At 45.1% G+C, this 27122-nt stretch overlaps 1 protein-coding gene across 1 annotated transcript in view; it reads right to left on the bottom strand.

Moving 5' to 3' along the window:
- Positions 1-750: 750 nt before the first annotated feature.
- Positions 751-27122, bottom strand: part of OPN5 (opsin 5) — a 455021-nt gene continuing 428649 nt past the window's right edge. The window contains exon 7 of the mRNA XM_086925160.1: positions 751-943. Within this exon, the coding sequence (XP_086781286.1) occupies positions 868-943 (76 nt within the window). The 3' untranslated portion in view covers positions 751-867. The remainder of the gene's footprint in view (positions 944-27122) is intronic.

Here is a 27122-nt window from a genome sequence, read left to right as displayed (position 1 = left end):
CTTTAATACTGACCATATTGCAAACCTGCTAGTGTTAGTGTTGGCAGAACTGTATTCTACTAGTGGTAATTTTTATGTAAGAAGGGCACATACCTTTTGCTTAGAGTGCTGTTTGCTTCAATTATCCATCTCAGAGTAATTTTTGTATTAATACAAATGTACCTTTAGTTTGTGATAAAACTCAGTTCTGAATAGCTTCAGCCCTGCTATCCCCATTCACTATGAGTCACCTGAGAGCCCGGAATTTACCTCTTGTCGCTCAGATGTAAACAAATATTTTAAACAACCTTGTACCCTTTCATTGGTAGAATTAAGTGCCCCTATGGTGCAATCATTGATCGATCTGCTATCCTGAGATTTGGTTACCCATAACAGGGACATGTAAGTCAACAATAAGTATTTGAATTTGGATTTCGATTACGTATACACTAGACCTTGTCCTGTCTCAAACAAACACATTTGGAAATATCACAAATTTGAGATTCCTAAATCCACACTTCTTTGGTTGTCATTTAACATTATTAGACCTTCAGGTGTTTAACATTTGCAAATATAAATGAAATACAAGCTTTCAAGAACAGGGTGGCAAGGAGGACCTAACTGATGCATCGGTTTCTTGAAATCAGTCTGCCAGTTCTGACATTAGTGGACCACTTCACTAAGTAAAAATGTGGCTTACTTCACAGATCTTTCAACATGAACATTTTGCACTATGTATGCAAGGCAGAACATTGACATTTATGTCACAGTGATGATACACGGGTCATTTTATATAGGAAAAATAAACATTGTTTAAATGACACATATTTACACATCCTTGTAAGCATAAAGAAAGAGTTAAATAATCCTTTATAGTCAGATAATCTTTCAAGTCGCTGATCCTGCTTTCGAAGGGACTGAACTCACTTCCGGAGATTTTCTGTACGTGCTTATCGTATAAAGCCTAAAGGAAAACAAAAAAAAACTATATTTAGAATAAATGAAGTCATATCGCCTGTGACTTGCATTGAATTATTATTTTATCTGTTCATCAAAGGGACATACAAATACGCCTCCAGAGGCTGTAGGCAGGGAAAATTTAACTTTTTAAAAGTACATTTTCTAAAATATTTATTATAAATCTAACTTCTCCAGTCCAAGAATTAAATTAGTAGTTGTTTCCTAGCCATAGATTAAATTAAATATACTATCCCAATGCTCTCCTATGAAACAGCATCCACGACTACAGTGAAAATAGCTTTTGGGGCCTTTTCAATTGAAGGCCAAGTTTAAGGTTAAACTTTTACATGCCCTGCTTTTATATATCATGCCCCCTGTCCTATGAGCAGTAAGGCCACTTATGGGTGACTAACTAATTTTGAAAAGAAAAGTTTCAGCCGGTCAAAAGGGGTTATGTTGATAGGTGGAACTTGCAGATTGACAAATGAAGAGCTAGACTACATTGGTAGGACTACAGCCATGCTTGCACTGCCACTGATGAGGGTGGCACAATGGGTGTTGCAGTTTACTAGTGACATTCAACTTACAGACCCTGGGTACATTTGTTCAATATACTAGCGACTTATAGGTAAGTTAAATATATCAATTAGGTGTATAGCCAATTCCCAGTCCCAGCACACAGAGTAAAAAAACACAGCAGCATCAGCCCAAAGAAAATGGTGGTTAAAAAGCAGAAAGTAGCTTTTGCTTCCAGCCATTATTGGCTCTGAGAAACTCCATTATCTCCAGTGGACCTCTTAACATTCAAATGTTGTAATGTACATTAGAACCCATGAGCACAGTTAGTTGGAGAACAGGAGTCTTCTCATGTACGCAGGCCCAACCAGTCCCTTTAAATGGACTATGGAGTACATCCTCCTGAACAGGCCTTTAGGGATCCTTATGGGAAAATTAAGTTGTTTGCTTCTGTTCCAACACAAGGAGTAGACATATACTTCCTATGGGGGATAATACATGTTTTCATGGTCCAAAGTTGTGATAGCATTTTTCGCACATAACGTTCACCATGTTTTATGTGTTAGAATTTAAGAAAGGGAAAATGTGGGGTGTATAAATTGTAATCCAGATTTAGATGTAAACTCCCATTTGTACTTGAAACGGGATTACCTCAGAATTCATAAGAGCCCCTTTGTAAACTGAAAAGGATGCACTTTCAAGCAAACTTTCCATTTTGCGAAGAAACAGAGCACATATGATCTTCTCTTTAAGTATGTTTTCTATTCTGCCAATATAGAGCATTCAAGTGCCTCGCATATTCTTTTCTTCATATCAAATTGCAGACACTAATCTGAAAGTATTACTTAATGATAAATGCAAGTGTTTTTCTAGTGGCTATTTTCTAGGCGAATGTGTAAGGCTGTTCAGATTTCCACTCAAATGAGCATAATTCAACTTAATAGAAGAATCAACCTGTTCACTGTTGGGGAGGGCTGTGTCTGAGAAATTGCATAAAACTGAAGTTGCAAATGAACCTGCAGCCAAAGGGAACTCTGCATTGATTTTTTTCATTTCTCAGATACAGATTTACAATGAGATATACTTAATTACATAACATATTACCTAAATAATACAACCCTAAAAACATTTTTTTGAAGTAACATTTTTAAAACACATCATTTCATTTACAGGATTAAATAAAATAGTACAGAGCTTCTTTTATGCCAACAGTGGTTTCAATAGGCGGTAACAATTAGTATGATGTCTGGACACACAAACAGAAATTGCTCTAAAGTTTGTGTGGAAACCCAGGAGATTTACACAATATATTCTGGAGCCACTCCCTTCCACGATAAAAACTGGAGTATGGATAATTGAAGGTAAGTAAACAATTTAATAAATAAAACGAATTTCGTAGCGCACCCTGCATCGCATTTTGTGATGCAGGGCGCGCTACGAAATTAGTTTTATTTATTACATTGTTTACTTACCTCAGGGGCGGCTCTAGGCTCATGGCGGCCCTGGGCAGGGAGCGTAGGTAGGGGTCCCCGGAAGAGGGGGTCGGGAGGGGCGGAGCACGAAGGCCAGTGAAGAGGGGGGGTCTGGGTATTCGGAAGTGGAAAAGAGCCGGAGGCTGCCAAATCCCTGCCAGGGGCCACCACACAAATATGTATCCATCCTCAGATGATTATTATATTAAGGATATATATTGGCGTGGTGGCCCCTGGGGTTTGGTGGCCCTGTGCAGGTGCACAGCTTGCACATGGCTAAGGCCTCCCCTGCTACCTTCAATTATCCATACTCCAGTTTTTAGCACCCCCCCATCAATCAATCTATCAATCAATCAATCAAGAAATTTATATAGCGCGCTACTCACCCGGAGGGTCTCAAGGTGCTTGGGGGAGGGGGGTCTGCTACTGATCGAACAGCCAGGTCTTGAGTTGCTTCCTGAAGGAGAGGTGGTCTTGGGTCTGACGGAGGTGGATGGGGAGGGAGTTCCATGTCTTGGCTGCCAGGTAGGAGAAGGATCTTCGTCCCATGGTCGCTCTTCAGATGCGTGGAACGGCTGCGAGGGCGTGGCTGGTCGAACGAAGCTGGCGGGTGGGAGTGCCGAAGGGCAGGCAGTTGTTGAGGTATCTGGGGCCCAGGTCGTGGAGGGCCTTGTGTGCGTGGGTGAGGAGTCGGAACGTGATTCTCTTGTTGACGGGGAGCCAGTGCAGGTCTCTCAGGTGTCCGGAGATGTGGCTGTGACGGGGGATGTCCAGAATGAGTCGTGCAGAGGCGTTCTGGATGGGATGGAGTCTTTTCTGTAGTTTGGCTGTGGTTCCAGTGAAGAGGGTGTTTCCGTAGTCCAGTCGGCTGGTGACGAGTGCCTGTGTGACCGTCTTCCTGGTTTCGGTGGGGATCCATCGGAAGATCTTCCGGAGCATGCGTAGGATGTTGAAGCACGAGGACGAGACTGCGTTGACTTGTCTGGTCATCGAGATGGAGGAGTCCATCCTGCCCCTCCCCCGCCCCGCCTCTTCTCCCCACCAAAACTCCCTCCACGGGCCGTGGCTGCCTTTGGCCTCATCAAAAGACAGGGCGGCAGCCCTCAAACATAAAAACTCAAGTTACTTATTTCTAGGCATAGTGCTTCAACCGGAGTAAGGGTATTTAAATTACGGATTTCAGGAAATATTCCCCTTCATTTCTTGCAAGAAAATACCACTATTTCACATTCATGACTTTGATGCGTAGAGTCAAGTTGAGGGGATTTTCATATTGTACACAGGCAATATATATGGGTGAAGTGTGTATGACCTAAAAAGTAAAGTGATAAGAGCAAGATGACCTGCGATATGTGATCTTTCACAGAAAAGCTATTGCAGAACATTTTGCCCAAATAAGGATATGTATTAACACACTCCAATTCCCTGAATGATTGTGATAAGATTAACCACACTCAATGTTATTCCCTTAAATTGAAAAGTACACACTCATAGAGCCAATCGTTAAAAAGCAACTCTAACTTTACTTGCAACCACAGAGAGGAGGAGCACATGTAAACAATATCATTATTACCAGTACAATATATGGTTCTTCACAAAGACGGGCAACAAGAGGCGACTAATACAAGATATAACATTGACAAACATCACAACATCTGTAATGCTATGTAAAAAATGTCATCTTTTGTTCCTTTCTTTCTTGTACATTGAAAAAGTAACATGAACACAGCCAAAAAAGAGCCAAGGGCACAGCCAAAGCGTTTTGTGTTTTTACACAAAGACTTTCTCAGGGTACAACACAGCGTGGCCTTCACAGTATCGAAAAGCACCAATACCGTGGAGGCCCGCTGTGTGGTGCAGAAGAGGAATCTTGGGGCATATTACCAAGGGCTAGTATCGCCGCTTTCTCAGCGAATTGTGCCGAGAAAGGCGGCGATACTGCTAGAGCCCTATTAACAAGAGGACTTTAAAGCCTAGCCCAAGCCCACCTTGCATGTCGGCGATAAACATCGCTAATGAGATGCAAAGTGGGCGTTCCCATGTCCAACCACATGAAAAATGTGGTTGGAGGTGGGAACACCCTATTACCAAGGAAGGCGATGGGAGGAAAAGACCTGCAATAAACTCATTTATCGCAGGTCTCCCAACGCCTGCTCTGACCAGGCGTCAGTCATTGTTAACATGGGGGTGTGGATCATAAAGCTGAATCCACCCCCCCATATTATCAACGCCCACATTAGCGCATGAAAACAACGTTTGTTTTCATGCGCTAATGTGCCATATCGCCGACTATCGCCGGATTTCTATTCGGCTGCCTGATGCGCATTGATAATTGCGCGCTAAAAAGGCGATAAAATCCGGCGATAGCCGGCGATACCGGAATGTGCATTGTGCGTTGTGCGTTTTCCAACGCACACCTCGGTAATATGCGCCCTTGTCATTTAAAACGTGCCAGGATGTACAGCTTGTTTGACTAATGCCAGTGGAATTTGGTACAATAATGGGACCACTCTTTAATTCATCTCAAAGCCTCTACCACTACTATGATCCCTGAAATAGCCCTTTCTAGATTCTCCCCTACTCTACCCCTCCTTGCACCATCTGACATTTATTTTACTATACTGATTCCCCAAAACAAGCCTTTCTAAACTCTACCCTCTGACTCTTCCCTTCCACATCCCTTTTTACTCATCCCAAGCCTCCCACTACTGCTATGAGCTCCCAAAAAAATAGTCTAAATCCTTCACTCTTCTATCCACCACTATCGCTTTAAATCAAAATAACAGACTAACATGTCCACTTCTCAAATTCATATTTCACTATACTAATTCACCCCTAATCCTTTATGGGTCCTAGAGTAGCGTGCTAATCGCCAAAAAAAGTGTTTCAATACCTCATTGGGTTTACAAGCACTATATAAATGCAAACCTTTTTTCCCTCTTCTATATCTCCGCTTTCCTTCTCAATCCAAATAACTGACTAATATCCACCACTCAAATGACTTTCATATTTCACTATACTAATTCAACACTCATCTTTTAATGGATCCAGCGTAGTGGGCTACTCGCCATAAAAGCATTTCAACACCCCATCGGGGTAACAAGCGCTATATAAGTGCAAACCTTTTTCCCTCTTCTATCCCTCCACGATCCGTCTCACTCCAAATAACTGATTAATATCCACCACTCAAATTACTTTCATATTTCACTATTCTAATTCACCACTAATCCTTATGGGTTCCAGAGTTGCATGCTACTTGACAAGATAGTGCTACATCACCCTATATGGGGTAACAAGCTCTGTATGAATGTAAACCTTTTTGTCCCTCTTCTATCCCTCCGCTATCCTTCTCAATCCAAATAACTGACTAATATCCACCACTCAAATTATTTTCATATTTCACTATAATAATTCACCACTAACCTTTATGGGTTCCGGAGTAGCGTGCTACTTGCCGAAAAAAGGCGCTTCAACACCCCATCAGGGGTAACTAGCGGTATATAAATGCAAATCTTTTTCTCTCTTCTATTCCTCTGCTATCTTTCTGAATCCAAATAACTGACTGACCTATCCACCACTCAAATTAAGTTCATATTTCACTATACTAATTCAACACTAATCCTTCATGGGTTCCGGAGTTACCCAAAAAACACTTCAATGCCTCGTCAGGGTTAGTGAGCACTATATAAATGCAATTACAATACAATACAATAATCAAGGATTCATCGTAGGGTTTTAGTACACAGTAAGACTGGCGCCTATAACTGGTAGCGGTGAGGTGGGGAAAACACAAATAATGTGGTGCTACTAGGTCAGGGGAGACCCAAAATTACCCCCTGAAAAAGAGTGGCAAAGGCCCACTCTGAAATTTACAACAAAAGTCCTGTGCACATGTTGGGTATGACCAATACACTTGTCTTAATTCGACACACAATAATGTTTTAACAAGAAATAAAACAAGGCCGACACAAGTGGAAGTAATCTTTGGTGAAATCTATTGAGAATTGTTTTCTTCAAAGAAAAGCCAGCTGACACTTGTTTCGTCAGTCGGGCAGTAACCCGTGACTCTTCAGGGCTAGGAATTACAAAAGTAAATGGTATTGTACAAAATAAAATATAAATATCTCAAAGGAATCATCAACAAGGAAGTGTAAAGTGCAGAAAAGCACCTCCATGTGCGTGGAAACTCTAAAAGAAGCGTGAAGAGGAACAAAGGCAAGTGACATCACATATTTGGCAGATAGGACCACTTGTGGGGTGAATGAACAACTCATAAGGAAAGAATCAGGTGCTGGAAAGGAAGGGAAAACGAAGAAACAAAATCTCCTAAACATAAGTAGAACAACATTTCTGTAAAAAACGTTCTATCTAATAATGGGAAAGGAAGTGAAGTGACCATGGTTGAGTGACATGTGAGTGGGAGCAAACAGATTGAAAAAATACACATAGAAGTTTGTATTTCAATTTTCAGAGCCTGTTCATGAGAGTTCAGAAATGTAATCAGTTTACAATTCAACTGAGGGTCTGAGGGGTTTAGCACTGTTGGCACCGAAGCAGAACTTTGAAGCAGAATGAGAAAACCAAGATTTTTTTAAATTTTACTATACAGAATATGTAAGTGGCTAAAATCTGTTAACCTTATGAACAGGTTCGTAAATTGAACTTTCAACTGTACTACAGAACGTCAAAATCTTATAATTCATTCAGAACTTGACAGTATAGGCTACAAATCTTATTGAAGTAACAAATTGATCAATTTGAGAATGTATTGTCAAAAATGTTTTATAAACATGTGCTTGTAGCAATCTGGCAATTCAAATCTTATAGGGCCCAATAACAATGCAGTTAGGAAGGCCTCCTAACGGCATTTGCTCCGTCCGAATCCGATCCGAAACATGTCTTTCCGACCACCTCGAAAGGTTTCAGACCGACCGAGTATGATGCAAGTTAGGAGTTAGGAATATCCCAATCCGAACCTGACAGCATTCGGAATGACTGAGCTTTCAGGAGCAGAATCGTATGTCTCTACTGGCCGCATTTCCGAACGACCGATTACGATTCTGGATTCAGACAGCCTTTCTGAATTGTGCCATTCAACTCGAATTGGAATCAGAATTTGGGGGCATGTAGCTTGCCCCCTGCACCCGGAGCCCTCCCAATCGGGCCTGTGGGTGTACCCATGGGTCCCCCCTTACCAGCGTTGCACAGTGTGGCAGGTACCAGGGGCTGCCAGCCACAGGGTGCCCGAATAGTCCAAGCCACCCTTTCTTAAATGGGAGCCTATGCATTCGGTCAGAACATTGACTCCCATTGAAGTCAATGGGGATCCCACCAAATGGTATCTGGAAGCATCCAAATGTATCGTAATTGGTCAGTCGGTCTCTCCCAATGCGAGTAGGTTGGAAACCATTCCCAAACCAATCCGGTTGGGAACCACATCGGATTCGGGCCCATAATTTGTTTAATTTTGTGTAGATTTTATTGCTTTTTTTATGTGAAATATTGTTACGGTTGGGGCGCTAGGTGGCGCTGGTTCGGAATGGCCGCTCTTGTGTAGAGCTCCTGCCCTGCCGGGAATAAACTTCACCATAATCCCGATCCTGCCCTCTTGCTGCAATCTTAGACCGCCACCGATGTCTTCAGGAGGGCGAGCTGCCCACTCGGTGTGAACCCTGGGACTGTACCTGCAGCGTTGAGCCTGGAATCGGCGCCCGAAGTTGCCGCAGGAAGAGGCTGCTGACGTGCCTGGGCTGCCACGCAGCCAGAGAATCTACGTGAGTCCGGTGCTGCGAGGCCCTGCAGACCGCCGCGAGTTACGAGCCCGACATTACCCGCACTACTCGGCTCTGAGTACGGCGCCTCCACGCTGGATGCGCTGACCCCCCCTTGGCTCTGTTGCGGTACGCACCTGTTGGCGGGACGTTGCTGCCCTACCCCTCTTGCCTCCGCCGATGCCTCCTGGCCTTGCTGGACTTGCTGGGACAACGGGAGATCCGGCACGAGCCCTGTGAGCATCCCGGACACTGCTGAGGACTGGGCATGTTGCCTTCATGGTCGGGGGAGCAGTGACGGCTATACTGCGTGTGGGGGCCGGGAATGCTGCTGCAGGACAGGACGGGTCCGCCATCTTGGCCGCCCTGATCTGCCCGGGTCCCTGAATTTCTCCACCAGGTATTTGCTTGGGACTACCTCGAGACCCGTTTTCTTGGTTGGTCTGCCGCTTGGTGGGTCATGCTGTCCCGGTGTGCCACCTGCATTGAATAGGAGAGAGATACACCACTGGAATTAACGCACGCATTGGCCGCCATTTTAGTGTGGTCTGTGGAGCTACTGCTGACTCACTACCCCGTGCCCTGCCGTGCAGACATAAGGGAGGAGCTGCGACCCTTGCCCGACCTGAGAGCTCCGTATCCCCAACCGTGCCGGACACACGAGGAGACACGGGCGCGCCCTGCCTCGTCCTGCAATTTTCATTCTAGACTGGGCGTGCGATATTCGGCGATATCCACTGTCATCCGCTTGTAAGGAGCAAAACCAAATGGTCACTGACGCTGCTTGAGACCGGGGCAGTGGGGGCGCAACGAGAATAGTGGGTACTACCCATACCAGTCAGTAACTGATGTGCCAGCTGCTCACCCGGCTATTCCCCACTTCACGATAGCTAGGGAGGTGCAGGGCCTCGAACATGCAGGTGAATTAACTTGGCTGTGCTCTTGCCCACTGCTCTCTCAAACTGGAACTGTGCAAACAGCTGAGTGGGGGCGCTGTGGCCTCCCGCTCCCTACCTCGCCACGGCCGCATACTACTAGACCCACTGCAATGGGAAAGGCGGACCCAAGACAGTCAAAATTGCTCTTCGACGGCCTCAAGACATCAGGCGCCGCTTTTAAATCCCAGGGTGAGGACGACCCGCCCGAAACACGTGATGAAAGCTGGAAAGCCCTCCTGGTCACTATGCAACAGAGCCTCACCTCTATAGACTCCAAATAGACTCCATGAACCACAGGCCGGATAATGTTGTGGCTAAATTGGATGGGCATGAGGAACGTCTAAAAGAAGCCGAACAAAGAGTATCTGACCTGAAAGATAGCGCGACCTCTAATCGACAACAAATGACACAAATGGACAAACTCTTGAAAGTAATAGCCGACAAGAACGAGGAGTTGGAAGCGTGCTCCCGAAGGAACAATGTCCGCATGCTGGGCGGACTCCACCAACACGGGCCGACTAGAAGACTACATGGAACGCTTGCTGAGCGACCTCTTTGGACGTGAATCCTTCTCCGCACAATTGGTTATCGAACGAGCACACCGTTCACTCGCGCCCAAGCCTCCTCCGGGAGCGACGCCCCGTCCGATCATCATGAAATTCCTCAACTACCGAGACCGGGATACCTTACTACGCCTGGCCAGAGAGAAGGGAGAGGTACATTTTGAAAATACCATATTGTCATTTAATCCGAATTTCACCCAGGCAGTACAAAATGCTCGGCGGAAGTTCCTCGCGGTGAAGAAGCAGCTCCAGTATCGCAGTATCCAATAAGCTATGCTTTAGCCGGCAAGACTGAGGATCCACCATTCGAGGACGTAGGCACGTTTTCCAGACAGCCCAGCAGGCCGAGGAGTATTTGAAGCGTGACAGATCGGCCTCGCGCGAAGCGGCTGCCCGTCGCCGCTCGCGCTCCCACTCACCCATGTCAGAACCTTCCTGAGCCGATGTCTCCTCACAGAATCGACCTAGAGCTGTTGTTCCCCCTCCTGGTGGCATGATGAGGACCAATTGACTGGTGATGTATAATGTTCCTATTGACATGAGGGCACTTATTTTTTCCTGGCCGCTCACCTCCACCCCGTCGATTCAACCCCTGTGGCCCAGGTGGTAGTAGATGGGTGAAATAAGGAGATGGAGCGAAATGGGCATGATCCCCTAGTGGGCCCCCCATCAGAGCGCATTACCCATTGGGATCTGATGACTGTTAAAGTTTGGGGTTGTTTATGCTGGGAGTATCGACTCAGCGTTTTGTTTAGGGGGGGATGGATACATTTTTCCTGGCAAGTTGGGGTGGCCAGTGTCCGAGCGGGGGGAGGGTGGGGGAATTGCGTTATTCAGTCCGAAGTATCATTATTCTGCTCATTGTACACTATATGTGGTGTTCTTTTCTCAACTGCTTACTTAATCTACATTTTGGCACTGACCTACCTATCGTTTCATGCCGCATACATCTATGTTAACAATGACCCGGTCTGAAGCAAGTCAGATTGCCAGGTTAGTTTCCTGGAATGTTAGAGGCCTAAATGACCCTAGGAAGCGTAGACACATTTTGGGATATTTAGGCAGGCATGGCATAAATGTGGCACTCCTTCAGGAGACGCACCTGGCCCCTGGACACGCTCCACAATTTGCAACCAGGTGGGCCTCCAGTCGCACCTTCTCACCCTATTCTAATTATGCTAGAGGGGTCATGATTCTGATAAAAAAAGGAGTAGCCTTTACACCTACAGGGTTCGACACCGATAGGGAGGGCAGGTTTTGTCTGGTATGGGGGCGCCTATACTCACACTATGTTCTTTTTGCTAACTTCTATGGCCCCAATGTGGATAAGCCCTCCTATCTGCTGACATTGTGGAGTAAGATACATACACTGGGCATCACGCACGTCATTTTGGGTAGAGACTTTAACACAGCGCTGCAACCTTTCCCTGACAGGTCTTGTCCGATCCCTTCACACTATACTAACACACAACGCGCACTCAGTGACATAGTAGTGGATAATCGCTTGACTGATTCCTGGCGATACCTGCACCCCGCATTGAGAGAAGGCACACACTATTCTACCCTACACTCCATTTGGGCGCGGTTGGACTATGTTTTTGCCTCTGCAGGTTTGGCTCCCTGGCTTCCGCATGCAACCCACCTCGCCCATACTTTTTCTGACCACTCCCCAGTCCTCTTGGAATTACAGATCCCCCTGAACAGTTCCCCTTACCTTTCCTGGCGTTTTAACCCGGCGCACCTCCGAGACGCGGCCTTCAAGGCCGAATTGGAACGGGATATCCAGGAATTTTTCGAACATAACATCTCATCTGTTGACAGCATTGTCACTGTTTGGTAAGCCTTTAAGGTGACCGTTAGGGGCTGGTGTATTGCTAAAGGAGATGGTATTTTAAAATCTTTATGCACAGACCTGCATAAGCTTGAGACTGAGTTGAAGGCCTTGGAGCGGTCCATTGCTCGATGCCCCGCGGACCTTGAGACCCATGTAAACATACGTCGTAAACTTTCTGACTACACGCAGCTAGCTGACAAAGAGAGCAAATTCCTGGGACGTCCACATCGGCCCGAGTGTATGGAGAAGGCGACAGACCCGGGAAGGCCCTGGCTAATGCTGTTAAGCCCCCTAGATTCACTAACTACGTAACCAAAATACACAATGAGAATGGAAACATTCATAGAAACCTCCCTGACATACTTCACACTTTCCGGGACCACTACCAGGCGCTATACTCCTCGCATACCCATTAGTGTGAGAACAGGATGACTTGAAATATCTAGGGATCCACATCCACAGGGACAGAGAGGCGATGATGCGTGCCAACTATGGCACTGCACTGGATAAAATCACGGACAACGTCACTACGTGGCTGCACCTCCCTCTTTCAATGGTAGGCTGCATTGCATTAATTAAGATGAATATCTTACCCAAACTGTTATACCTTTTTGTAAACATTCTGTATAATCCAGGCAATTTCTTCTTCCACTCTCTTAGGTCCCAGATCACGCGATTGATTTGGGGTGGGAAACAGGCGCGCCTCAGCCTTGACACCCTCATGCTTCCCTTCACCTAAGCGGGTTTGATGTACCCAACTTCGAACGATATTACGACTGTTCTCAGGCGCACTTCACCGTCTACTGGTTTCACCCACCACCGTATATGGCTTATTTGGCTGTTGAAGAGGGCTACATGGCTCCTATAGTTCCTACTGGCTATATTCACACCTTGGTGAGCCAAAGAAGCCGGGACCCCTCCACTGTGGACTGCACGGTACAGGCATGGAATCGACTTGTACTGGCCCTTGACAGTCCATTTGTTTACTCACTTAATCTCCCCTTGTTGAATGATCCGAGACTAGAGGTCACCTGTGAAGTGATTTGTCACAAACTGCTCCGGAAACCAAAAATTGGCTGCTAGGGGGATTTGTACGTACAGGGCACCTTCCGTACTATAGAGCAGTTTTTGGGGGATGTGTCCCCATCCTGCATGGACACCTTCCTGTTCACTAGACTGAGGCAAAATGTCTGGGCCCTAACCCCTTCATTCCCCACTGAACCAGACACATTTGCTCCACTTGACGCCATAGTACAACCTGACGTCCGCGGCACGTAGTATCCATGCTTTATAAACATGCACAAACCGCATGCAGGGTCACCCCTATTAGGGCTAGAGCGGAGTGGGACAGAGACCTTGAGTCACCACTTACGGACGAACAATGGGAAAGCAGCTGCACCCAAACACAGGTGATAACAGGCAACAACAGATTACGGCTTCTACATTATACATTTCTTCACCATCTCTACCATACACCTGCCAGGCTGCACAGACTTCACTTGCGTGACTCGGATTGCTTTCTTCGCTGCGGCGCTGCTGGTGCCCATTTTATACATCTAGCTTGGTCCTGCCCCCAGATAGATAGGTTTTGGGAACAGGTGTTTGCTGGTCTTACGAGCATGCTGGGTGTGGCGCTCACCCCATGCCCGCTCCAAGCACTGTTGGGGCTGACGCAATACGTGGTTACCAACCACAAAAAGTTCTTGGCCCTCAGTATTTTACTTGCCAAGTGCTTAATAGCGTGCCACTGGGGTAGAGGTTGTGCCCCAAAGTTTAAGTGCTGGATCCGCTCTTTGTCTACTTGGCAAGAGAGCCTTCATGACTTTGCTGAACTCCTGCCCCCTAGCTCACAACCTAAAGACATATGGGCACCTTTCACGACATATCTATCTCCTCAAGCTGTGCGTAGAAGAAGAAAATGACCAGGTTGAATAAGCAGTGTCCACTGAAACACTACCTCAAGCACTGAGTAGGTAATGCTTCCTCCACATGTACTTCGCTACTGCTTACCGGCTTGTTAAGGTGTGATTGTATGTACCTAGCTGTGCCTAAGCATGGGCGAATTTTGCGAATCTCGCGTTCGCGAATTTTGCGGATTTGCGAACTCGCAATTCGCAAAATCCGCGAATTCTCGCGAATTTGCGGATTTTTTTTTTTGTGTTCGCGCGGGTTCCTGCCAGTTCGCGAGGGTTTTGTACAATTTCGCAAACGCTAACTTACCTGTCGGGTTGCAAGTTTTGCGAACTTGTTGTTTCTACGTGTCCAGCCTGTTTGGGACACTCTTCTTCATCACTGCCACTCTCTGTCACCACTGCCACTCTCTGACTACTCATGCCACCCTCTGGCCCACCCATGCCACCCTCTGTTTCATCACAGCACCCTCTGGTTGTCCAGTCAGTGTACATTATTGTGGCAAAGCAAAGCACACCTTCCCTGCCTCAAGTGACCTGAATTAATTTGGGGCTGATTAATGTGTCACAGAATATTTTTTTAGCTGGCACCTGCTTCCTTAGTGCTTCCTGATTAGTGATCTTTTGCACTTGCTAAGTGCTTTCATTGTTGCAAAATTAGTTACAACACCTGCCCTGCCCCAACTGACAATAATGAATTAGGGGCTGATTAATGGATTTGAACTTCCAGCCTGGCTCCTGCTTGTCTCCCTTAGCTGTAATTCAGGACCTTTGTGGCATATGTGTAACTATTCTGAGGTTCAGAGCAGGGTCACATAATAGTTGCAACTGGCAACTGAACTCTGGAGGGGCCCCTCAGGAAGCACTACAGGAAATGGCTGCTAATGATGAGCCTGAACTTTTGAACCTGGTAAGTAGTTTCAGTTTTTCTAAAATCGTATTTCTGCAATTTAGCGCTTATTCGCGGGGCGCGAAGTTGTACTGGGAAGCCGCGAACAGTGCGAGCAAGCCATAAAATCCGCTGCTCGCGGATTTGCGGATTTTGCGGGAGATTCGCGAATCTCGCGGATTGCGAATTTACCGAAAATCCGCAAAATCCGCGAGGGAAACGGATTTTCCGCCCATGCTTAGCTGTGCCTGACAATGTGACTGGGGTCAACTGGTCAACCTCTATCAGGAACATTATTTGTATATTGTATATTGTGATAGGACTTGCGGAACTGCTTTGTTTGGGTGACAAGGGTCTCACTCTTCCAAATGTGGCTTCAGGACTTGCATATGCTGCTTCTTGATTACTTCGGACATTTGCTCAAGTGTTGGTCGCTATGTTAAGGGGGGAGGGAGGAAGGGTTGATTGTGGTTATTCATTGGATATTCTTTGTGTACCGGATATTTGATCAGCACTGCTCTGCATGGGTAGATGCCGCTATTCTGTATACCAACTTGATTTTATTGCACTGATGTACCATGCTTTCAGGACCCAATAAAGGTTTTTTGAAGAAAAAAAAATATATATATATTGTTAAGGTTTTAACTGATTTAGCAATAAACATGTACTTACTTACTGCAAAGCACAAGTACATTTAGTGACATTTGTGGTTCAACCAAGGACTGTGGTTGTTGCTTGATTAGGGTTTACTCCTCCTAAATCAATAACCCAATTTCCTATAGGGCCCATAGCACTCTTGCAATGCTACTGGGTATATTCCCATGTTTTGAAGCAAGGGATATACATTTTTGTTGAATAACCATTTGATTGGTATCTAATAAAAGCTATATTATTTTTTAAGAAACGTCTTTACTTTAAAAGCATTGCGATCAATTCTGTATCAGTACCTGGGTCTTAAAATGTTTGCTAAAATTGTATTTTAGCAGATACTAAACCCACTCTAAGTGCCTCAAAAATAAGCTGTACTCACCACATAATTGAATCTATATTGTCACACAATTCCAATGGGTGACTATTGCCATAGCAACACTGAGGTGTGCGTTTCATTCCCTGTTGATGAGGAATGTAAATGCCTAACCGAATAATGTTGTGTAGTGTGTGTATTAGGCAAGGGCGGAATTTGCGAATTCGTGATACGCGAATTCCCGCAAAGTCATAATCGCGATGCGCAAAAATCCGCCAAATCCTGCGAGCCAGCAAAATTTTTTTTTTGTGACTTCGAGAGATTTTTTACCAGTTCGGGAACGAGAACTTGGACATACGGTTGCAACAGTCGCAAACATGTTCTTTCCACTTAACCAGCCTGCTCGCGATGCCTTTTTCCTGTTTTGGTTCGCAATGACGTGTTCGCGTTTGTAATTTCCTGTTTCGGGTCGCAATGACGTGTTCGCGTTCGCAATTTCCTGTTTCGGGTCGTAATGACGTGTTCGCGATCGCGGCGTTGCTCGGCCAGCTACCAAAATCTCGCACCGCACACGAACAGGAATGAAAGCTCATCAGCGAACGCAAAATCATGGTAAGTCAATGCCGCACGCACAAGATTGTATTTTTGAAGCGTGAATAAGAAAACAAAATCTGCCAAGTCGCGAATTGCGGATTTTTGGGCTATTTCACGTGATTCGCGGATCGCGAAATTGCCAAAAATTCGCAAATTCCGCAAGCGGAACGAATTTTCCGCCCATACTTAGTATGTATTGAAGTGTTTGTATTGCCTTGTTGGTATGGTATCAAACTGTTAATACAATCAATCAATCAAGCCTGAGCAAATTCTATGAGTGAATGAAGGGTAGGATTATACTTATAATGAGTCTATATAACATGGACTCATGTGGTGCTTGAGTTCAAAAGTCATGTTCTCTTAATTCTAATATTAAAGATACTCACTATTAATTGTTGTGAGAAGAGAAGTGAGCTGGACCTTTACACTGTGTGCCAGTTTTCGCTAGTAAACATGACAGCAGTGGCACCCAAAATGATCCGAACAATTATAAAAGAACAGCTTTTGATTGGAGTGACTTTAAGTCAGTCCAAGATTTTTAAAGCCCTACACAATATTGGACTAACGTACCTTAACAACTTCATACACTTTTACCAACCAACTAGACATCTGCACTCTACACACTACCTCACTCTCACTCACATACAACCCCTGCATTCACAAAAACAAAGCTAGAGATCGCTCGTTGTCCTACACTGCACTTATATATGAAGCAACCTCCGCCAGCACATCAGGGCCTCCACCTTACTTCTTACTTCTTGAGCTTTGCTAGAAGCTGGAGACCTAGCTCTTTGTTTAACTCTGCGGGGATCATTTGCCACTCACCTCCTCAAGTGCCTAGATACTCTCATGGGGTTATTAGTACGCTTTTTCAGTCTACCGTCTACCTAATATGACAAAGCATAACTCTGCAACACCAGAGGCTCTAGTAGTATGCCAGATCTGGTTTTGCCTTATCGCAAGTGGCCACAGAAAAACTACAATAAACACAATCCCATTTGGAAGGAGGAGAGAAAAATAAACCACCCTGGAAAACAATAGTATTTAAAACCTACTAACTGTTTTCTTGCGGCTTACCAGCCCACAATTAAGTACATGTTGGGGGAAAGGATTGCTTTTTTTAACGAATTTATGGGTTGCTTGGGCTATTTGCACATTGAAATGGCTTTTCCGGACAAAGCGCATTTCATCCACCTTCCAGAACTTTGGGATATAAACTTGGAATTTTTGACCGTCATGTTGCAATGTTGTGGCATGTGGAGGCAACTGAACCACTTTTACCCAGGCTCCAGCTCAATACACATGTTTTGTCATCCCTGCTCTCTGGACTTTCTTTGAGCGTGACGTGGACTTCCAGCCTTCTGCCCTCAGGACTTTATTGTCACTCAGCATTCTACAGACTACACTGCTCTGTTGTTTTAGTGGGAGTTGAGACTGGGCCACGTTTCCCTGGGAGTCCGCAAATTTGAAGATTGTTTCTTTCTTTTGCCTCCTCGGATTTTCATTGCATGTTATGGGGAGACTGTGTTGTTAGCTGTTAATTTTTTATTTTTTATTTTTAGTTCCAATCCTGTCTTGGAATTTTGAGCCATTTGCTCTTCTTTAGTTTTACTGTGACTGAATAATGATGACCAAAGCCTTGATTTGGAGGAAGAGGAGTTGGTTAAGACATTTGTTTAATTTCCTTGTTAACAATGTCTCAGTCTATTCAAAATGCTATGTGTTCTGCCTTTCAGTCGGTTGCATCAGACATTGGTTCCTAAGGGCAAAAGCATTATTGAAAAATCTGACCCATCTCTATCACCATTTCAAGATGGAAATCATTGTGCATCTTCAAAATGTACATCCTCCTCGGGATTATACAATGATGTTCGATCTCAGGGGCATTTACCTCTCAGTTCTGATTTTCAGTATTCACAGGAATTTCTTCAATTCCAACATTTCGGGCAGATGTTCAAATTCACTTCACTCCTTGGTGTTTCACCATGCTTCTACGTGACAGGGCATTTGAATGTCAGTCTACTTAGACAACATGGGGGCATATTCTCAAAAATTTATCGCCGAGTTAACAGCACTTTATCGCAGCCAAAGTCGTGATAAATGTATCTCCCAATTAACAAGCCGGTGCTAACAGCCCATACCACCAGTTTACCTGCGATAGCAGCCGCAAAAAACATCGCCACAGATGACCCCGGCAACGATCGCAAATGAGATGCCAAGTAGGGGTTCCCGTGCCAAAAGCCATGACAACACCACTCCGCAACATTCTCAACGACTTGCCAGATCAGCGATAAGATCACAAAACATGCAACAAGGCATGTCAGCAGCAGGAAATTAACACCTGCTCTGACCTGGTGTAAAGTCGGACGACAGTCTGCACCACAAAAGGGAGCCTAGGCCAGAGCCACACCAGAAGGGCTGTACACCCAAGAGGGCCACAACACCCACCGCCACCAAAACCAGGACCCCCTGTGCCCTTCTCCAGGCACCCCTACCTCCCCTGACCAAGATATTGTACATCAACGTCACAAAATCATGAACAAAAGCATTCGCCCCATGTCGCACCTTTACAACAATCAACATACATGTGAGTACAGAAAATCTGATTAATTCATTCACCATTGAAAGTCCAAACAAAATATCACATTCAAATTTGTCTCCAAACAACTATTTTAAAGAGTCATGGCGGGGCATCCCTGGACAATCCGTGAGTCACAGCCTGAAAGACCATATTCAAGATAAGAAGGTGTGTCAGGCACTCAAAGAACAGAGAAAGAGAGACTGTACAAGGAGCGCAAGGCCAATCGGGCCCTTGGCTCATTCATACATGCCAAATGCTGCGTGTGTGTTTTGCAATTGGTGCACCCCAAATCTATGGCCTGCCAGCAAAGTCAGTATGAAGGCCACATCACATTTAAGAAATGCAAGCAGTAGTCAGACTAAAATTAGGTATAAAAAGCTACTTTGCCTCAATACACAAGGCAGAAGGACAACCAAACCTCCGACCTTGGTCCTGAATGCGGCTGGCACACCCTGCGTGAAATACCATACTAGCATCTGACGACTCCCACACCACGAACTGTGCTAATGAAAGACCAAAATGTCCACACCCCACATACACTTATCTCTGCTCGAGCTACACCTGCAAGGGATGCCCTTGACACATTGGTGAAAAACAACCCATAAGTCCAAACGTTGCACACAAATACGAGTCATTACCCAGAGCTGTGGCATATCGACCACCGAACTGCCGCCGGTCTGAGGATTGCCGGTGCTACGAGACCAACAAATGCAATGGCAGGTAATACCGGCCACATGCAAAACCCCTGTCACGTAGAACTGTACCATGCACGAATGTGGCATCTGTTGGGATCACTGCCAATGGCAGTGTTGTGAATCAGTTTCCATCTGAGTTTCCGTCTTGTCTACGTCACCTGCATCCAGCCCTGGTTCCACTGTCGATCATGCACATTCGAGTGGCCCATGGAGGTCTGCCTATCCAATGCAATGGTAGCAGAATTGGATTATGACTTGACAGTGAGTCCCCTGTTGACCCATGGACAGGAGTGTCACCCGGATACCCGTGCATTGGATGCCTTGATCATTGCCGTATGTGCTGGCAGTTGTGCATGGGAGATTGCACAACTCCTCCTGTGCAGTGACCACATCAAGGCGCTCCCCTATTGGTCTGTGTTGCAGATTGGTGAAACGGCGTGGACTCAGCACAAGTGCCCGGACAAGTTAATGGATTGGCTCTCCCTGGTGTTCCTTGACCTCGACAACGACGTACTCTTGGAACAGATTGCCCATGAAGCTGCGCTCGCATTTATGGACGAATAACCACGTTGCTACAGCCACATCTGATTCTCACCCTCAGTACAGATCCCCACACCTTCTTGCACCTTGGGGAATACTCACATATTCCACCACGACAGTGGACATGTCTGCCTTCGCCTGGATTCAGAATGCATGTGCGTGGAACTAGGTGTGTCTTCACACACCTGTGCAAGGTAATGCAGTCCCATGTGCGGAGCAGCACAACGTCATTTGGCAACGTTCCCAATTCGTACATACTGCTGGGGGGAGAGTACACACATGGCAATGTAGTACGACATGTGACCTTGTAGGACCCTTTCACCTGCTCACTTTCAGCAGAGAAGACAGTTGGCGCAGTCCGTTGGTACAGCGCTATGCCAATCCCATGGGCTGTGAGTCATGTCCCCCGGCACGGGGCAATGAGCAAGGGTCAGCCCCAGTTTACCTCCAGGCTCTTGTTCAACAATACTCTCCCTCCTGCTCCCTCAGATTATCTGGTCGAGGCAATTTCCAAATTCCATGCTTCAAACTAATGAGAATGGGCGGGCACGCCTTCTCCCGCGCTGGCCCCAGGCTTTGGAACTCCCTCCCAGCGTCATTGAAACTTGAACCATCTTTGTTGAAATTCCGCAGAGAGCTTAAGACCTGGCTCTTCTCTCAATAACATCTGCGATGCGTAAATCACTGCTTCTTTGGCGCCGGGAGACCCCTTGTGGGTAGCTGTGCACCCTATAAATCTAACTACAAAATACAAACAAATACAAATAGGAGTATACATAAAGACATGCTCTGAAGCAGGAGCATATGTTTAGCTCTCCTGAAGATAAGCACTGAGACATGAGTACCTATGAAGCAACGCATCGAGACAGGACTATATTTTAAACGATGTACCATGAAAAGAGTACATGTGAAATTAAGCAGAGGAGCAAAAGTATATGTGAAACCATGCTCTTAGGGAGCCATTCACTGAGGAAGGAGTACAAGTGAAGCCATGCAGTGAGGCAGGAGTACACGTGAAACTATGTACTGAAGTAGGAGTACATGTGAAGCTGGGCACTGAGGCCGGAGTGCACATATAGCCATGCAGTGAGTCAGGAGTACATGTGACGCTATGAACTAAGTCAAGAGTACACATGAAACCATGCACTGCACTGATGTAGGAGTTAATGTGAAGCCATGCACTGCACCAATGCAGAAGTACATGTGAAGCTATGCACTAAGGCAGGAGTACACGTGAACCCATGCAGTGAGGCAGGAACAAATGTGAAGTTATGAACTGTGGAGTGAGTGCATATGAAGCCATCCACTGCACTGATGCAGGAGTAAATGTGAAGCTATGCATGAGGCAGGAGTACACATGAACCCATGAAGTGAGGCAGGAGTATATGTGAAGCTGGGCACTTAGGCAGAAGTATATGTGCAGCCATTCAGTGAGGCAGGAGTACATGTGAATCTTTGACCTGAGGCAGTACATTTGGAGCCATGTACTGCACTGATGCAGGAGTTCATGTAAAGATTGGCAATGGACTGATGCAGGAGTACATATGCAGCTATGCACTGAAGCAGGAGTAAACGTAAACCCATGCAGTGTAGCAGAAGTACATGTGAAATTATGACCTGAGGCAGGAATACATAAAAAGTCATGCACTGCACTGATGCAGGACCACATGTGAAGCTATGCACTGGGGCAGGAGGTAACACAAACCCATGCAGTGAGGCAGGAGTACACATGAAACTATGACCTGAGGCAGGAGTCCATTTGAAGCCATGCACTGCACTGATGCAGAGGGCATGTGAAGCTATCCACTGGGGCAGGAGATCCCGCAAACCCATGCAGTGAGGCACGAGTACATGTGAAACTGTGACCTGAGGCAGGAGTACATTTGAAGCCATGCACTGCAATTAATAGAGATAACACTGTCAGGGACTCCAGGTGGTGAATTTAGGGAAGTCTCTAGTAATGTTTTTTCATAAGAAGCGGTTCTATCATCCATTCCCTCGGGGAAGAATGCAACGAGTCAATGTTGACTTCACATGAAATAAATACATCTATTAGAGAACACATCTCACTTATCTTATCACCTAATACCTGGGTACTGGTTAAACTAAGCCCAGGGACACATTTGACAATTGTGAATTAATGAGGTAGTCAGGCCCCACGCATGGCAGTTGGTGAATGCATCTTTGATGGACTTCTCAGGACCTATACTAGCAAATGGAGGATTGCATTTCCAAGGGATAACAGCCTTCACCTGTGGGCTGCTTCCTCTGTTCCATTCCTACTGCAAAGTGGAATACTCTGCTTAAACAGTTTCCATTGATTTAAGGCTGAAAATTCATGATTATGATTAAAATAAAGTGCTGCACAAATGCCGCTAAATTGCCATATTTGTGCCGCTAAATTTGCTAATCCATGCCGCTATGTCATGGGGGGTCTGTCAGTATCAGGGTTGAAGTGGGAAGAAGTGAAACTCTATTTGATTAGGAAAGAATTAAACCAATTTTAGACACTTTTGGTTGTCTCTCTCTGCAACTTTCCAGAAAAGTGCTCCAGTCTTCAGTGATTAAAGACCAAAACTCCTTAGAGGTCTATCCTATACAGGGCAGATTTCTCTGGAAATGGAAAAAAAAGCAATTTTCTGGTGTCTAGATGTGTTAGATGGCTGGAATGTGTGCAACGTTTTCATTACATCCCCAGATCTAGTTGTAGAGTTATATACCAGTTAATGGGGATTGGGAGCTTTGTGTCCCATGTTACTGTGTATGAAAAATCTCACAATAGTCATATAAGTGAATCGGTTGGAGGGTGCCAAGTCCAAACCCCTGACAGAGAAGGACATTTGGGATTTCTGTCTTGACCACAGGATTTCAGTCAGGACAGAATATTTCACAGACATTCACAACTTCGGGGGTTGACATATGCATCATCAGAGGGACTACAGTGATTGGCACTTGGATCCAAGAGTGTTCTATGAAAATGTTTCACGCCTAGGGGCCATTCTCTATAGGTCTTTAAGTCCATTTGCATCTGAAGTGAACTTGCAAGTCGGTCACTTTTACAGTGGGAACCAGATCTGTAAGCTTTAGCTTCAGATAGCTTCTTACAGGATTAGTCCGCAGATCACCGCAAGACTTTCGCTACGATATCCAGATGCCTGGTTCATATTTGGAAATGTACTGCATGAGTAATTTTCACTGTCGCTTTTCGGAGATCTCTGCCTAGGGACCTTTCTCTACTTGAGTTGCCCATAGACCTATCAAAACGTATTACAACTTATCGCCAACTGTTACTGACTCCTTTGGGGGCTGACTCATGTAATCATCATGGACAGAATTCTTCAGCTGAGGCCATGTAAGCATCTTGGTCTCATCCTGGGAATTCAGTAAGAACTTCTAATCTCATCCAATCATCTTGGGTTTCATGAATTTCCAAATATTACAATTCAAATTATGGATTTTGGTTTGGTGCTTGGAAAGGCATGTTGCTCCTGTTTCCATGAATGTCAGAGCAGTTCTTAATTTCCTAGGAAATTGTTTCTCAACTATTAACAGGTATAAATCTCCAATAACGATGCGATACAAATAGGGTTGACAATAAGTCCATTCGTTTGAAAGCTGTTGATGGGTATTGGGCGTTCGAACTCTCCAACACCATGTTAGTCATGCAGTGCTCACTAACGGGTGTTATCTTTCCATAACAAAGCATATGAAAAATACATCCATTTCAGTTATGTATCCTTTTTTTCTTACACGCCCAAAATTATGAGTTGTAGGCAGTCTTAAAGAGCATTTGTCAAGTAGGGCTCATTTATTAGAGTATTCTCCTCAATTGTTGGTCCCGTTCAGGAAGCCTTTTCCTCCTGTTTCCTCTCCTATGGTGGTGCAAATTAAGCTAAGGGAGCTGTGGATACTAAGGTTAATGCAAGCCTTAAAAATATCCTTAAATAGGAGGACTGGTCAAGAGTTTCTACTTTTCGAACTGCTTATTGCCAAAAAATAATTGGATGGACTTTAAACAGGACTTACAGAGCCTCAAAGTTACATGCACATTGCCCTAAATGTTGAGCAAATTAATCTCCTTAATAAAAAAAAGACACAGGAGCAGATTTACAAGCCCTCTGCGCCACCAGTACATCACTTATTGTGACATACTGGAGGCGCATTTCGCTTCTCCATATTTACAAGGAGAGGAAAAACCACCCTGCCTAACTTTTCCTCTCCTTGTAAATATGGCCTCTTCACACGCAGCACTTTGCGTGGAAGGGGCGTTCCGGGGGTGTTCCCAGGCAACACCCATGAAACGAGACACATTTCCAGATTTACGAGGAATCGTAAATCTGGAAATGTGTGTCAATGCTGCACCAGCTGCACCTCCCCAGGATTTTCGTAGCGAGGTGCAACGAGGAGAAACGTTTTCATTTCTCCTTGTTTTTTCCTCTTTCAATGCGTGCTTCCTAGATGTGGAAGTGGTCCCTAAAGAGGGGACTTTAAAAGTAACACTGCACCAAAAAGCGACTGACAAAAATTCGATTTTACATTATAACAGCGCTCACCCAAAAAGTTTGAAAGATAACTTGCCTTACGGTCAACTACTACGAATTTGTAGGAATAGTTCCGGAAAAAAGGATTTTGAATACCATTCAAATAATTTATGCCAACAGAAGGCTGTAAGAGGCTACCCCAAAAAAAGGTTGAAACACGCGAAAAAGCGTGCATGGTCCACACCACGTGAAACATTGCTCCAAAAAAAGATTAAACCACCACTAGAGAGACTAGTATGTGTTTCAACCTTTGGACCAGATACAAATAAGTTCAAACAAATTGTACTAAAAAATTGGCATTTGCTTGAAAATTTAGAATGTGGTTTTCCTAGAACCTTATTTGCCATGAAAAGAAATAGGAGTATTGGCCAAGAAATAGTGCGATCTGATGTTTCCCTAAAAGAAGCCAGAATGGACTTACGTAGCCAGTTGGGTCTTAAACCAGTCGAAGGTCACCACAAATGTGGGAACTGTGTCGCTTGTAACTCCACAATTGAAGGCACGGTTTATGTCCACAAGGAAGTGAAATGAAGCATACCACATTCAGTAACTGTAAAACCAAGAATGTGGTATATGCTGTAATATGTCCATGTGGTAAATTATACATCGGGAAGACGAACCAATAGGTGAACCAAAGGATAACGCAGCACAGATCTAGAATTTAAATAAAAGGTGTTGACCGCCCCATTAGTTGAGCACTTTTTAAGTGCGGGACACTCTGAAAGCTACCTTAAATGGACTGTGCTAATGGTACTAAATACATCAACGAGGGTGGCTGATGTGGAATCTCTTTTGCTGAAAAAGGATGCTTATTTAATCATGAGGTTCAAATGTGTGCAAACAGGGTTGAACGAGATGTCAGAAATTTCAAGGATTTAAAAATTGGTTTCAGTAACCATGCACACAAACTGTCCAATACCAGTATAGGCGACACACTGTAACAATCCCTAGGATTTTATCCAAGCGCACTACCTCTCTTTTTTTTTAAAAAAATGTTCTTACAGCCTATCGTCCTGCTCCAGCCGAAGCAGAGCGCTCGCCCCACGATGGACAATAAAGTTTTTCGTGTTCAATTGGTAAACTAAAACTACCAGCATTCACCGCGAATCAGCTAAATAAGAAGGTGTTGAGGCATTGTGGGAGATTTAACTACAATTCACATCAACGCCCGGGCTGTATATTGGGTGTAAACAGCCACGCGACGCTTGCAGATTAAGCGCGCACAAGGTTAAATGAGGAGAGAGCTGACATCGGAGAAGAGAACCGGTGAAGGTAAGCGTATTTCTCCGCATTACAAACCTGAGAACGAGTCATATGTGAGATAACCTGGCTGGAACTGAACAGTACTTTTGCCGTTACAGGACACGAGAGCAATGCGAAAGTGCTGGCCAATTGAAAAGAAAGCAGGCGTAAGATAAACACGAACGCCCACAGGTGGGACGAAATACATCCTCCCCGAATAATAGAACTTGGAGTTAATAAAAGTTGGCACTTATTGTGGTTGTCTATTTTTGTTTTCCATTTTCAAACAGAATTCGAAATTGAAAAATTCTATTTTCAGCCCAATTACAAGAAATCAGGTATGTCCGCTAGCTATGACAACAAGGGATAATTGAAACAGGAGCATTATTAATGTTTCTATCCTTAAGATAAAACTTTATTGATTACAGACGTAAACGCTGAATTGTGTGTGTACACTCACCATCCAAAACAGGAAAGAAAGGAGGAATAAAAAGTTTTTTACCATATTGGCAGGTATTTAAAAAGAAACTCCAAAGGTAAAAACTGATAGAATTCGAGGTGACAGCACAAATGAGTGATAGGTGTCTCAATTTTTGCTCATAGATAAAGGCCAATGTGGGAGATTAAGATGCCCTGATGAGAGCCCGCAGATACAACAGTGAGGCTCGAAACGCGTCGGCTAGCAGCTATTGATCTAGCTGGATGTAATGAAGCATCAAGTCTTAGGAGTAGAATTTATGCTCTATAAGCGTGGAAGGATTATATAACCAAGTCAAGTCAAGTCAAGTCGAAATTTATATAGCGCACTACATACCCAGAGGCTCTCAAGGCGCTTGAAGAAGGGGGGGAGGATTACTTATCGAATATCCAGGTTTTGAGCTGTTTTCTAAAGGCTAGGTGGTTTTGAGTAAGGCGAAGGTTGGCGGGAAGGGAGTTCCAGGTTTTGGCCGCTAAGTAAGAGAAGGATCTTCCCCCCATGGTGGCTTTGTGGATGCGCGGCACAGCGGCGAGGGCTTGGTTGGACGAGCGCAACTGGCGGGTGGGGGTGTAAAAGGAAAGGCGCGTGTTGAGACAGTCAGGTCCAAGTTCGTATAGGGCTTTGTGTGCGTGGGTGAGGAGACGGAACGTTATCC

This window comes from Lissotriton vulgaris, chromosome 6 (genome assembly GCF_964263255.1).
Source record: "Lissotriton vulgaris chromosome 6, aLisVul1.2, whole genome shotgun sequence".
In the NCBI taxonomy this organism is placed as follows: Eukaryota; Metazoa; Chordata; class Amphibia; order Caudata; family Salamandridae; genus Lissotriton; species Lissotriton vulgaris.
This window is presented reverse-complemented; position numbering and strand designations above follow the sequence as displayed.